Here is a 14531-nt window from a genome sequence, read left to right as displayed (position 1 = left end):
GGCTGGGAGAGAACAAAAGAAGTGAAGAGACATTAAGAGGTATTCAAAACGAGACGAGATGGTGATAGGACAAGTGGAGACAAAAGACGGCTCAGATTAGGTGTGAAATATTCTGGCAGACTGAGAGACAGCTGCCATGTGGGGGAGAAAAAAAGAAAGAAAAAAAGTGGGGGGGGGGGGAAAGGGCCAAAACAAAGATGTGGATAAAATGTAAGCAAAAATGTAATGGGGGCTGAGGTTATGATCTGAAATTGTTGAACTCGATATTGAGTCCGGAAGGCTGTAAAGTGCCTAATCGGAAGATGAGGTGCTGTTTCTCGAGTTTACGTTGAGCTTCCGTGGAACAATGGAACAATGCAAGATCGTCCTCCGCCATTTCCGCCACCTCCAAAGTGATCCCACCACCAAACGCATCTTCCCCTCCCCTCCCCTTTCAGCATTCCGTAGGGACCGCTCCCTCCGAGACACCCTAGTCCACTCCTCTATCACGCCCAGCACCCCTTCCCCTTCGCCCGGCACCTTCCTGTGCAAGCGGAGGAGATGCAACACCTGCCCTTATACCTCCCCCCTTCCCACTGTCCAGGGCCCCAAACACCCCTTTCAGGTGAAACAGTGATTTACTTGTACTTCTTGCAATCTAGTATACTGTATTCGCAGCTCACGATGTGGTCTCCTCTACATTGGGGAGACCAAACGCAGATTGGGTGACCGCTTTGTGGAACACCTCCGTTCAGTCCGTAAGGGTGACCCTGAGCTTTCGGTCGCCTGTCACTTTAATTCACCGCTCCATTCCCACTCAGACCTCACTGTACTCTGGCTCTTGCATTGTTCCACGGAAGCTCAGCGTAAACTCGAGGAACAGCACCTCATCTTCCGATTAGGCACTTTACAGCCTTCCGGACTCAACATCGAGTTCAACAATTTCAGATCATAACCTCGGCCCCCATTACATTTCCGCTTATATTTTATCCACATCTTTGTTTTGGCCCTTTCCCCCACCTCGCCCTTTTTTTTCTCTTTTTTTTCTCTCTCCCACATGGCAGCTGTCTCCCATTCTGCCAGAACATTTCACACCTAATCTAGAACCGTCTTTTGTCTCCACTAGTCCTATCACCATCTCGTCTCGTTTTGAATACCTCTTAATGTCTCTTCACTTCTCTTGTTCTGTCCCAGCCCTGCCTTTCGATCTATTTCATTTCCTTTCCAGTTTTGAAAAAGGGTTAGACCCGAAATGTTGACTCTATTTTCTCTCCACGGATGTTGCCTGGCCTGCTGAGTTTTTCCAGCATTTTCTGTTGTTATTTCGGATTCTGCAGTATTTTGCTATCGTACAGGTGTCCATAACAGTCTGTCCTAGAATCTGTAGCATCTGGTTTAAAAGCAAACAATGAACAAGCTGAAAAATTGCAAAATATGAGCTTCTAATGCTGTCACTGCTTTGCATCTTCCATTGATAGAAGTCTAAAAGCAAACAATGAAATAAATCATAAATGGGAACAGGTGCATGGTGAGAAAAAATATACTTCTTTAAGGGGTTCATGAGATCTAGCTGTAAATTTCTCTCACTGAAAAGGTCCACATTCCTACAGACCAAACTAAATTCAAAGAAATAACTTACTACAGTATGAAGATTTATTATTATGTACATTGATTTCAATAGAAAAGAAAGCACTAACTGTAGGTTGGGTATTTACTTTAATAAAGTATTGGTATTGTCAAGTTTTGAATGCAATCATTGTTGACATAATTCATACTAAGGAATGATTCGACTTATGAAGCCCTATGGAGACATTAGAAGGAAAAAATAAATTTGACAGTCTCAAACTTTGAAACATCCAAATATTTAGAAAGCTTTTTTGTGCATTGGAAAAGATTCAAATCTGCTAGCCACACATAGGTTATGTCTTTGCAATTCTAAGCTGGGCTATGTTGTAAATCTCATCATCAAGAAACTACGTATGAAATAACGCTGGACGGCCAGCTGGTGGCACCATCCAAGGAGTATAAATACTCGGGCGTGGGCCCCAGCTTGCCAGGGACATTTTGTAAGACAAGCAGCTAGTGAAATACAACTAGACCTCCATGTTCTGAAACAAGTTGATTAAAGCCTTGCTTTATGCTCAAACCAAGTGTGTAGTGAGTTTTATTACGTCAGGCTATACATAGCAACACTACAAACAATTTCTTTTTGATTGCATTTACAATAGCCTAGACATTGCGGTCGGAGGCGTACCTCTGGAGCACACCGCCGACCCGTGAAACATTTGCGAATTTCCCTCCAGGCCACGAAGAGTTGCGGTCTTGGGCCTCCAGGCGGACGGCAGCATAAAGGCACACGGTTCCCAGGGACACTGGCGGTTCGGAAGCGTCCCAGGGTTCACGTGGGCCCAGTCCACCAATGACAAAGGAGGATTCCATTGCAATCATTTACGAAGGGAATCCCCTGATAGGCAATGGAATCCCCAAATAATTATACAATGTACAGAATTCTAATAATTATAAATGTTCTGAGTTGCAATTTTATTTATAAGTCCCTTCATTGCACCAACGTCAATAAAAATTAAATTTTTTGATCAATAATTTTAAACATCTTAATCCGGGCCAATATTTGCATAAACTAATTTAAAGTGTATGGGCATCATTTTGGATTTTTAAATCATAGCGTCAGAGTCATATGGCACAGAAGGCGGCCATTCGGCCCATCGAGTCCGTGCCGACTCTCTGTAGAGCAATCCAGTCAGTCCCATTCCCCCGCTCTATCCCCGTAGCCCTGTAAGTTTATTTCCCTCAAGTGCCTATCCAGTCTCCCCTTGAAAACATTGAGTGTCTCCGCTTCCACCACTTCCGTCGGCAGCGAATTCCAGGTCCTCACCACTCGCTGCGTAAAAAAGTTTATCCTCACGTCCCCCCTGTATCTCTTGCCCAAAACCTTAAATCTGTGTCCCCTAATCCTTCTACCATCAACTAGTGGGAACAGTCTTTCCCCGTCTAGCCTATCCAAACCCGTCATAATCTTGTACACCTCTATCAAATCACCCTTCAACCTCCTTTGCTCTAATGAAAACAAATCCAGCTTCTCCAACCTGTCCTTGTAGCTAAGATCCCCCATCCCCGGAACTATTCTGGTAAAGCTCCTCTGCACCCTCTCAAGGGCCTTCACATCCTTCCTAAAGTGTAGTGACCAGAACTGGACGTAATACTCCAGTTGTAGCCTAACCAGCTTTTGTACTCAATACCTCTATTTATGAAGCCCAAGATCCCATATGCTTTGCTAACCACTCTCTCAATATGTCCTGCCACCTTCAGGGACCTATGCACATTAACTCCCAGGTCTGCACACTCTTTAAAACTGTGCCATTAAGTATATATTGCCTCTCCCTGTTCCTTCTGCCAAAATGCATCACCTCACACTTCTCTGTATTAAATTCCATCTGCCACTTGTCTGCCCATTCTGCTAGCCTTTCTATGTCCTGTTGCAGTCGATTGGTAAAATGTTTTATTTAAGCCTTATATATACCCTTATGCTGATGAAAGCAGGCCCTGCTACTTTTACCCAACTCTGCGCCAGCAATAGTCATTTTTCAGGCGGTTCAGATGATCTGTCAAGGAAATCCGGAACTTCCGGGGCCTTTGAACTGGATTATGATGGCGTACTCTCACAGTACGCCATCACGGAGACTGCAATTTCTGCCCCAATATCACTACACAACAACCAGAACAAGTCTACCCCATTGGCAATAGTCTGTTAAACGATTCAATAAAGGAAGCTGAGTAGAGGTGAGAACCTCTAAGGACAACTTGGGAGAGAAAGGCTCTACTCATTATAGGGTACCTTGTTAAATAATAGCTGGGAAATAACCACGTACCTGTTCAACCACCACTGGGGCACGGCCACTCACCAAATCCAGCTTCAGAGCCGAAACCTGCAAAGAAGATTCACTTTTTGAGATGATATTTTTTCTCTCCCTATCCTTCCAGCACTATTCATAGGTTTCTAAGTGTAAAAGTGGCAGATAACCTGCTCTCTGGTCCTTCTCAATGGCAATCACAAACCAAACACGAGATGTGCTGTAGTTCATGGTGACTCCTTAAGGAGATACATCCGACTTGCATCAAGTACTTCTCCTACCCAAGATTAGCAACTTTCCAAGCGGGGAACCGTGCCTCTGGAATTACACCAACAGTAGGTATTAAGTGGACTTGGAAGCACTTCAACAGGAAATGCTCATTCTCTTCCTTGTTGATATTTCAGGACTGATTTTGGCAGACCCAAAGAGTAAAAGAACTAACTACCCTCTTGGATGGGGAATATTTTGTTTTTTGACCCAAGACAACAACAACTTGCATTTATCTAGCACCTTTAATGTAGTAAAATTTTCCAAGGCGTTTCACACGAGCGTTATCAAACAAAATTTGATGCCAAGCCACATAAGGAGATAGTAGGACAGGTGACCAAAAGCTTGGTCAAAGAGGAAGGGCCAGAACTTCGTCTCATGCGATATGGGATCGACCGCCCATTATACGCAGCGCCTGATATCCCGTCTATTACAGTCAATGGAACTGAACATCAGGCACTGTGTATAACAGGCAGCCGATCCAGTACCGCCCGGTTTGTGCCACTGCCCAAGACAAATTCGTAGGCCGTAGGGTTTAAGGAGCATCTTAAAAGGAGGAGAGGGAGGCAGTGGCTTAGGGAGGGAATTCCAGAGCTTTGGGCAGAGGCAGCTGAAGGCACGGCCACCAATTATGGAGCGATTAAAATCGGGAATGTGCAAGAGGCCAGAATTGGAGGAGCACAGAGATCTCGGAGGGTTGCAGGGCTGGAGGAGGCTACAGTGATAGGGAGGGCTGAGGCCACGGCGGGATTTGAAAACAAGGATGAGAATTTTTAAATCAAGGCCTTGCTGGACCAGGAGCCAGTGTAGCTTAGCATGCACAGGAGTGATGGGTGAATGGGACTTGGGATGAGTTAAGACACGGGCAGCAGAGTTTTGGAGGAGTTCAAGTTTATGGAGGATGGAAGATGGGAGGCTGACCAGGACAGCATTGGAATAGTCAAGTCTACAAGTAACAAAGGCATGGATGAGGGTTTCAGCAGCAGATGAGGTGGAAGTAGGTGGTCTTGGTGATGGAGCCAACATGTGGACGTAAGCTCAGGGTCAAATAGGATGCCAAGGTTGCGAATGGTCTGGTCCAGCCTCAGACAGTGATCAGGGAGAGGGATGGAGTCGGTGGCTAAGGAATGGAGTTTGGCGGGGACCGAAGACCATGGCTTTGGTTTTCCCAATTATTTAATTGGAGGAAATTTCTGCTCATCCAGGACTGGATGTCGGACAAGTAGCATGACAAATCAGACTGCGGAGGGGTCAGGAGAGATGGTGGTGAGGCAGAGCTGGGTGTCGTCAGCGTAAATGTGGAATCTGACATTGTGTTTTCAGATGATGTTGCCGAGGGGCAGCATGCAGATGAGAAACAGGAGGGGGCCAAAGTTAGATCCTTGGGGCACTCCAGAGGTAACGGTGCAGGAGCGGGAAGAGAAGCCATTGCAGGTGATTCTCCGGCTACGACTCGATAAATAAGAATGGAACCAGGCGAGTGCAGTCCCACCCGGCTGGACGACAGAGGAGAGTTGTTGGAGACACATAATAATAGAAAGAAAAATTAAACATGTTTATTTTGGGGTCCAACCAGAGCTAGGATTTACCCCCTTACCTCATTTCCTAAAGCCACTGTTTCCAAGTTTTGTTGAAGATTACCCTTAAAATACTCGTCGGCCTCTCTGCGTGCTTCAACCAACTGTAACTCCAGTTCAGCAATTCGCTCATTTAGTCTCAATATTTCTGCATTCGTTCGCTGTTGCTGGCTGGTTAATTCATATCTCAACTGGTCAATTTCAACCTGCTTCTGACGAGCCTGTGAAGAAGAAGAAACAGTACAGAATTCCACACTTAGAAGTGCAGGTAAATTAGGGAAATTTCAGACCTCCATTTCAACTGGCATATGTGAATCAGAGCACTACAAGGTTCCCCTGCAATCTGGTTTGCAATTGACATCGAGGAGCATCCTGCATTGCACAGTGGGTTACATCATCATTGAAGAGCAGTTAACAACTGTCGGCAAACATAGTAAACCATGAAGTTTATATTACCCAGCTCTGCTCACGATACTAATAAGAAATTTAGAGGTTTATGCCAGAGCATAATGTCATCCCATCATTGGAGCACACAGGTGCCCTGTATGTAAGCAGGTGCTGAACACTCTGCACCAGTTTGTAATTGTGCCCAAGTTATGCAAATCTCTTTGGATGGGAAGTAAGCATGAGGCCCAAACATTTGCTCCAGAATCCAACATAAAAAGCTAAAGGACAAAAAAAAACAAACACAAGAAAATACTAGTATCTGTGAGTATAGGAGCAAAGATACTGGGGTCTATTTTGACTATTGGGTGACCGGCCATTCCAGCGGCAGAGTGGCCCTCGTGATTTTGAGGCTCCGGCCTCATTTACATTCGCCAGGCAAACTGCAAGGCGCTAAATAGATGTTGCGACACAGCTCCTCAGATTTGGCAAAGGCAAAAGAAGAGTAAGTGACTTGAATGAAACATATAAGATCCTGAGGGGTCTGGACAGGGTGGATGTGGAGAGGATGTTTCCTCTTGTGGGAGAATCTAGAACTAGGGGTCACTGTTTAAAAATAAGGGGTCGCCCATTTAAGACAGAGATGAGGAGAAATTTTTTCTCACAGAGGGTCATGAGTCTTTGGAACTCTCTTCCTCAGAGGGTGGTGGAAGCAGAGTCTTTGAATATTTTTAAGGCAGAGGTAGATAGATTCTTGATAAGCAAGGGGGTGAAAGGCTATCGGGGGTAGGCGGGAATAAGAACATAAGAACATAAGAAATAGGAGCAGGAGTAGGCCAATCGGCCCCTCGAGCCTGCTCCGCCATTCAATAAGATCATGGCTGATCTGATCCTAACCGCCAATCTACTATCACAGAACCATCTCCTGAATCTAACAGAATTAGGCACACGAAATAGGAGCAGGATCAGGCTACACGGCCCCTGGGCCCACACCGCTACCCACAGGGCCATGTCTGATCCAAACCTAGACTCATGTCCAAATTCCTGCCCGCTCCCCGTAACCCTTAATTCCCTTTACTTCTAGGAAATTGTCAATTTCTGTTTTAAATTTGTAATGATGTAGCTTCTACAGCTTTTTGGGGCAGCATATTCCATGGACCTACCACCCTCTGAGTGAAGTAGTTCCTCCTCATCTCAGTTTTGAAAGAGCAGCCCCTTATTCTAAGACTATGCCCCCTAGTTCTAGTTTCACCCATCATCGGGAACATCCTCCCCGCATCCACCCGATCCAACCCCTTCACAATCTTATATGTTTCAATAAGATCGCCTCTCATTCTTCTGAACTCCAATGAGTAGAGTCCCAATCTACTCAACCTCTCCTCATATGTCCATCCCCTCATCCCCGGGATTAACCGAGTGAACCTTCTTTGTACTGACTCGAGAGCAAGTATGTCTTTTCTTAAGTATGGACACCAAAACTGTATGCAGTATTCCAGGTGCGGTCTCACCAATACCTTGTACAACTGAAGCAATACCTCCCTATTTTTATATTCTATCCCCCTAGCAATGAAAGCCAACATTCCATTGGCCTTCTTAATCACTTGCTGCACCTGCATACTAACCTTTTGAGTTTCGTGCACCAGGACCCCCAGATCCCTTTGTACTTCAGTACTTTCCAGTTTCTTGCCATTAAGATAATAACTTGCTCTACGATTTTTCCTGCCAAAGTGCATAACCTCACACTTTCCAGTATTGTATTCCATCTGCCAAATCTCTGCCCACTTACTTAGCCTGTCTATGTCCCCTTGCAGGTTTTTTATGTCCTCCTCACTCACTACTTTCCCTCCCATCTTAGTATCATCTGCAAACTTTGATATGTTACACTCGGTCCCCTCCTCCAAATCGTTAATATAGATTGTAAAGAGTTGGGGACCCAGCACTGACCCCTGCGGAACACCACTAGTGACTGATTGCCAGTCTGAGAACGAACCATTTATCCCAACTCTCTGCCTTCTGCTAGATAGCCAATCCTCTATCCATGCCAGAATATTACCCCCAATCCCGTGATTTTTTATCTTAAGCAATAATCTTTTGTGCGGCACCTTGTCAAATGCCTTTTGGAAGTCTAAATACACTACGTCCACTGGTTCCCCTTTATCCACCCTATATGTTACTTCCTCAAAGAACTCCAGCAAATTTGTCAATCATGACTTCCCCTTCATAAAACCATGCTGACTTTGTCCTATTAAATTATGATTATCCAAATGTCCTGTTACTGTCTCCTTAATAATGGACTCCAAAATTTTACCTACCACAGATGTTAGGCTAACCGGTCTATAGTTTCCAGCCTTCTGTCTACTGCACTTTTTAAATAAGGGTGTTACATTAGCAGTTTTCCAGTCTGCCGGGACCTTTGCTGAGTCCAGGGAGTTTTGGAAAATTATTACCAATGCATCCACAATCCCTACCGCCACTTCCCTCAAGACCCTAGGATGTAAGCCATCAGGTCCAGGTGATTTATCCGCCTTGAGTCCCATTATTTTACCAAGTACCCCTTCCTTAGTGATTTTGATCGTGTTTAGCTCCTCCCCCCCATAGCCCCCTGTTTGTCCAGTGTTGGGATATTCTTAGTGTCCTCTACTGTAAAGACTGATACAAAATATTCATTCAGTGCTTTTGCCATCTCCATATTTCCCACCATTAATTTCCCGGTCTCATCCTCTAAGGGACCAACATTTACTTTAGCCACCCTTTTTCCTTTTATATAACTATAAAAACTCTTACTATCTGTTTTTATATTTTTTGCTAATTTACTTTCATAATCTATCTTCCCTTTCTTAATCAATCTTTTTGTTATTTTTTGCTGTCTTTTAAAGTTTTCCCAATCCTCTATCCTCCCACTAGATTTGGCTACCTTATATGCCCTTGTTTTTAGTCGAATACTATCCTTAATTTCTTTACTTAGCCATGGATGGCTGTCTTTTCTTTTACACCCTTTTCTTCTCAGTGGAATATATATTTTTTGGAAGTTGTAAAATAACTCCTTAAATGTACACCACTGATCATGTATCGTCTTACCCTTTAATCTATTTTCCCAATCCACTCTACTCAATTCCGCTCTCATACCTTCATAGTCTCCTTTATTCAAGCTTAGCACACTTGTTTGAGATCCAACCTTCTCACCCTCTAATTGAATGTGGAATTCAACCATGTTATGCTCACTCATTCCAAGGGGATCCTTTACTAGGACATTTTTAATTAATCCTGTCTCGTTACACAGGACCAGATCTAAGGTTGCTTGCCCCCTGGTTGGTTCAGTTACATACTGCTCAAGAAAGCCATCCCTAATACACTCAATGAACTCATCCTCAAGGCAGCCCTGCCCAATTTGATTTGTCCAATTAATATGATAGTTAAAATCCCCCATAATTATAGATGCTCCCTTATTACAAGCCTCAACTATTTCCTGATTGATACTCCGTCCAACAGAGTTGCAACTGTTCGGAGGCCTATAGACTACGCCCACTAGTGTTTTTTTCCCCTTATTATTCCTTACCTCCACCCAAACTGTTTCATTATCCTGATCTTTTGACCCAATATCATTTCTCTGTATTACAGTGATTCCTTCCTTTATTAACATAGCCACCCCACCTCCCCTTCCTTCCTGCCTGTCCTTCCTGATCGTTAAATAACCTGGTATGTTTAATTCCCAGGCATTGTCACCCTGCAGCCATGTTTCTGTAATGGCCACAAGATCATACCCATATGTAGTTATTTGTGCCATTAACTCGTCTATTTTGTTACGAATGCTACGTGCATTCAGATAGAGAACTTTCAAATATGTTTTGTGACACTTAGTTCCTGCTTTTGCCCTTTTTATTACTTTACCTTTTACTCCATACCTTCTGCCCCTTCCTGACACGCTCTGGTTTTTAATTTCCCCACTGCTACCTAAGTCTATGACCTTCTCTGTTGTCATTTTTATTATTTGCTCTCTAGGAACCTCCCCCCCACTAGTTAGTTTAAAGCCCTCTCTACAGCCCTAGTTATATGATCCGCCAGGACTCTAGTCCCAGCACTGGCCAAGTGAAGCCCGTCCCAACGGAACAGCTCCCTCCTGCCCCAGTACTGGTGCCAGTGTCCCAGGAAGCAAAACCCATTTCTCCCACACCAGTCTTTGAGCCACGCATTTAACTCTCTAATTTTATTTGTCCTAGCCAAATTCGCTCGTGGCTCAGGTAATAATCCAGAGATTATTACCCTTGAGGTTCTGTTTTTTAATTTGACCCCTAGCTGCTCATACTCCTTTAACAGAACCGGCTTCCTAGTCCTATCTACGTCGTTTGTACCAACATGGACCACGACAACTGGATCCACCCCCTCCCACTGCAAGTTTCTTTCCAGCCCAGAGGAGATGTCCTTAACCCTGGCACCGGATAGGCAACACAGCCTTCGGGACTCTCGCTCTCGGCTGCAGAGAACTCTATCTATCCCCCTAATAATACTATCCCCTACCACTACAACATTTCTATTTACTCCCCCCTCTTGAATGGCCCCCCGTTCCACGGTGCTGTGGCCAGGTTGCTCATCCTCCCTGCAGTCCCTGCTCCTGTCCCCACAGGGAGTAAGAACCTCGAACCTGTTGGACAAGACCAAGGGCTGCGGCTCCTCCAGCTCTACCTCCTGGATCCCCGTACCTGCCTCACTCGTAGTCACACCGTCCTGTCCCTGACCATGGGCTACATCTGAATTAATTAACTTCATAGGTGTGACCACCTCCTGATACACAGAGTCCAGGTACTTCTCCCCCTCCCTGATGTGTCGCAGTGTCTGAAGCTCAGACTCCAGCTCATCAACACGGAGCTGGAGTTCCTGTAGCAGCAGACACTTGTCACAGGCGTAATCACCGTGAGCCTCAATGGGGTTCACCGGCTCCCACATCTCGCAACAGTAACACATCACCTGCTCCATTCTATGTAATTAATTACATTTTTTATTGTTAGTTATGGACACCCTCTGCCTGATTTTAGATGCTAGTATCCCCTTTAATTAATTGGATTTAAATTAAATCAATCCCTCTAGTTACACCAGTTAAATGCTTTACCAACAGTCACTCTGCACCAGAAAGGCCTTATTAACTACAACCCACAGAGTTAAAGTTTGAAAAGAGCACCTAACACCCCACTTACCCTAACCCACACTTACCCAAACTCACAGCACTCTTTGATGACTCACACTCAGGGCTTGCTGGCACTAGGACTGGTCTTTTTATACTGTTTGTTTGTTTACAGCCAAATGAGTCACCCCTGCTGATTGGTTAGAAAACTGGTTTCCACTGCCTGCTGTGCCAATTTACTCCTACTGCAGTGTAACCTTGTTTTACTCTTCTTAAACCAACAGAATCCCAAATATTTAACTTTTCCCCTTTACTTAAACTGCTTAAGTAATCTTATCAAGAATGATTTAAAGAGAAATAACAATTAAAGAACTCTCACACTTACCCAAACTCACAGCACTCTTTATTAATCATACTATGTGTTATTTTTCAATTTATTACAGTTATTTGATGACAGTAAAATCAAAAATGATAATTCATTGCCTAAGGGAATCAAGGGATATAGGGATAGGGTGGGAAAGTGGAGTTTAGTTAGATCATCAGCTATGATCTTATTGAATGGCGGATCAGGCTTGAGGGGCCATGTGGCCTACTCGTGCTCCTATTTCTTACGCCTATGTTCCTGCTCACATTCTGTGGTCTTCCATTTTGGAGGAAGTCAGATCAACCAGTGTGTGTAGTCAGTATACACAGACACGCATTGTACCTACAAGTCAAATGGTCAGCTTCACGCCATTCGGTGGCTTTAGTATGGCTCCAGTGCATGTCATTATGGCAGCACGGTGGCATAGTGGTTAGCACTGTTGCCTCACAGCGCCAGGGACCTGGGTTCGAATCCGGCCTCGGGTGACTGTGTGTGTGGAGTTTGCACATTCTCCCCGTGTTTGCGTGGGTTTCCTCCGGGTGCTCCGGTTTCCTCCCACAGTCCAAAGATGTGCAGGTTAGGTTGATTGGCTATGATAAAATTGACCCTTAGTGTTAGGGAGATTAAATACGTGGGGTTACAGGGATAGGGTGGGATATGTGTTGGTGTAGGGGTTACGGGGATCGGGTGGGATATGTGTCGGTGCAGGCTCGATGGGCCGAAATGGCCTCTATCTGCACTGTGGGGTTTCTGTGATTTCTGTGATTATTTGGCAATGTGTCAGCTCCCGCTGTTAAACTAAAGCTGTTATGTTGACTTGGGTGGGTCTCAATGGAATCAACTCAGCTTTGGATTTAGTGGCACTAAATGAGATTTCTGTGCCTCATTTATACCATTAACAAGTGTAAATGTGGCATGAAATCCTAGTGTAACATTTCCTACTTTACAATAGTGACTACATTTCAAAAGTACTTAATTGGCTGCAAAGTGCCTTGGGACGTCCTGAGGTTGTGAAAGGCTCTATATAAATGCAAGTCTTTCTTTCTATAAGTTACCATACAAAGCACAGAATTCCATTGTTCACAAGCATTATAAAAACAAATGCTCAATGGAAAAATAAATTATGCAGCTTCAATGCAAGAGAACTACAATGTTGGTGTCACCATGCATTTAAAACCTTAAAAAAATGTTTCCAATTATTCCCATTCAAATGATTGGAGCAAAAAATATATGTTTATATAGTCTGGACTTATGGGGTAGAAATCAGACAGCGCCCAAAATTGGGCACTATTCTGGCAGGATGCAGCAACGGCTGTAGTTTAGCCTGTACAAAATACTGTAACCTTGTGATAATTTTCATTGTCCAAATTGATAGGAGACCCTGTGGACATTCCAGATATTCTCAAGTAATCAATTTAATTGTTAAACCTGGGCTACACTAAATCAATATGCTAAGAGAATAACGACTCGGGTTTCAGTTCACAGGTGATTCCGTGCTTATGGAAACAGTTGCCGAGCTATTTACACTGTAAAGAGATTAAAATCTGTGAAAACAAAGCAAGAATGATTTATAATGTCACCTCAACTCTAAGATGCGTTTTTGCCATAGAACACACTCCAGTTCTCCCACAATGGTTCAGCAAGTTTATCCAGTGACATCTGTGTCATACAAGCTCGGGAAGTTCCAAATTCAATTCCTGGTCTGTGCTGAGTTAGATGATGTAAGCTTAACCAACTGGCGTCAGCCTTGGCTTAGTGGTTGTTCTGAGTCAGAAGGTTGAGAGTTCAAGCCCCACTCAAGAGAATTAAGCACATAATCTAGGATGACACTCAGTGCAGTAATGAGGGAGCAGATGAGATTTTAAACCAAGGACCTATCCACCCTTTCAGGCGGACGTTCTCCTGGTGCCATGGTCAACATTTATTCCTCGGCCAACATAAATTATCTGATCATTTATCTTATTGCTTATTCTGGGACCTTGCTGTGTGCAAATTGGATGTTGCATTTCCCTACATTACAACAGTGATTACACAACAAATTTACTTCACTGACTGCAAAGCACTTTGGGATATCCTTGGGTCATGAAAGGCACTATATAAATGCAAGTTCTTTCTTCCTTTTCTTTAATGGTAAATGGCTCTGTATAGATTGTCACTGGATGCACTTAAAAGTTATGTTAAAAGTATGTTATGGAGGGGTATAGTCAACATTAAGTATTCTCCTCTTTCAGTTATTCAGTAATTTCAATAATCTCCTATTTGATAGCAGAAATCTGTTTTTTTAATTTCCCCTTCCTGCAATCTTGTGAAGATGCAAGCGGTCTGGAACTGACTGAATGAATTGGGCTTCGACAACAAGTAGTTATACTGAATCAGCAAGAATGGGCATCCTTTTCATCCCAGGCTAGTGATTCAGAGTTGCTAGTAATTTTAAAACCATGGCCTGGCAGATGGGGAGATCTGTGCATTTGTTTGGAGATAGTTTCACTGTATGCTTCCATATGAATTATCCAGCTTTTTGCAGAACATTACCTGTTGTGTGAGCTGTGTTACCATCGAGTCGAAATGCACAATCCTGGCTTCATGCTTCTTTGCAGTAGCAGCTGCCGAGACCTTTTCAGCACGAAGGCCACCTAATAGTAAGGAAAGGAAGTGATAGATGAATAAAACACTCTGCAGTACAGAAAGAAAAATTACAATTTTTTAAGGCACATTTAACACGGTCAAAGTGTTCTGATCTCTTAGCAAAAGGTTATGGCCTCAAGCTCCACATTGGAGAATTTGAGCTTGTATCACTATGAATGAATACTCCAATAAGGGCTGTATGAATGTGGAATGCCATTCCCTAGAAGGTCATAGATTCAAAATCAATTGAGGTGTTTAAAAAAAAGTTAGATACTTACTTTAGAAGGGTTTTAAGTATATGAAGAAAGGGCAAAGAATTGGGATAATAGTGATAGTGGTAATAATGGTAG

General features: G+C 43.8%; 1 protein-coding gene across 3 annotated transcripts in view; it reads right to left on the bottom strand.

The window, feature by feature from the left end:
- Window positions 1-14531, bottom strand: part of ccdc57 (coiled-coil domain containing 57) — a 179256-nt gene that overhangs the window by 34921 nt on the left and 129804 nt on the right. For all 3 annotated transcript variants that reach the window (XM_085963583.1, XM_085963585.1, XM_085963584.1), the window contains exons 13-15: window positions 14089-14189; window positions 5713-5913; window positions 3867-3923 (exon numbers count right to left, since the gene is read on the bottom strand). In XM_085963583.1, coding sequence (XP_085819709.1) covers window positions 3867-3923; window positions 5713-5913; window positions 14089-14189 — 359 coding nt within the window. The remainder of the gene's footprint in view (window positions 1-3866; window positions 3924-5712; window positions 5914-14088; window positions 14190-14531) is intronic.

Source organism: Somniosus microcephalus, chromosome 21, assembly GCF_052327205.1.
Source record: "Somniosus microcephalus isolate GS21.2 chromosome 21, FLI_Smic_1.0, whole genome shotgun sequence".
In the NCBI taxonomy this organism is placed as follows: domain Eukaryota; kingdom Metazoa; phylum Chordata; class Chondrichthyes; order Squaliformes; family Somniosidae; genus Somniosus; species Somniosus microcephalus.
The sequence above is the reverse complement of the archived record's forward strand: the minus strand, read 5'-3'. Positions and strand labels throughout refer to the sequence as shown.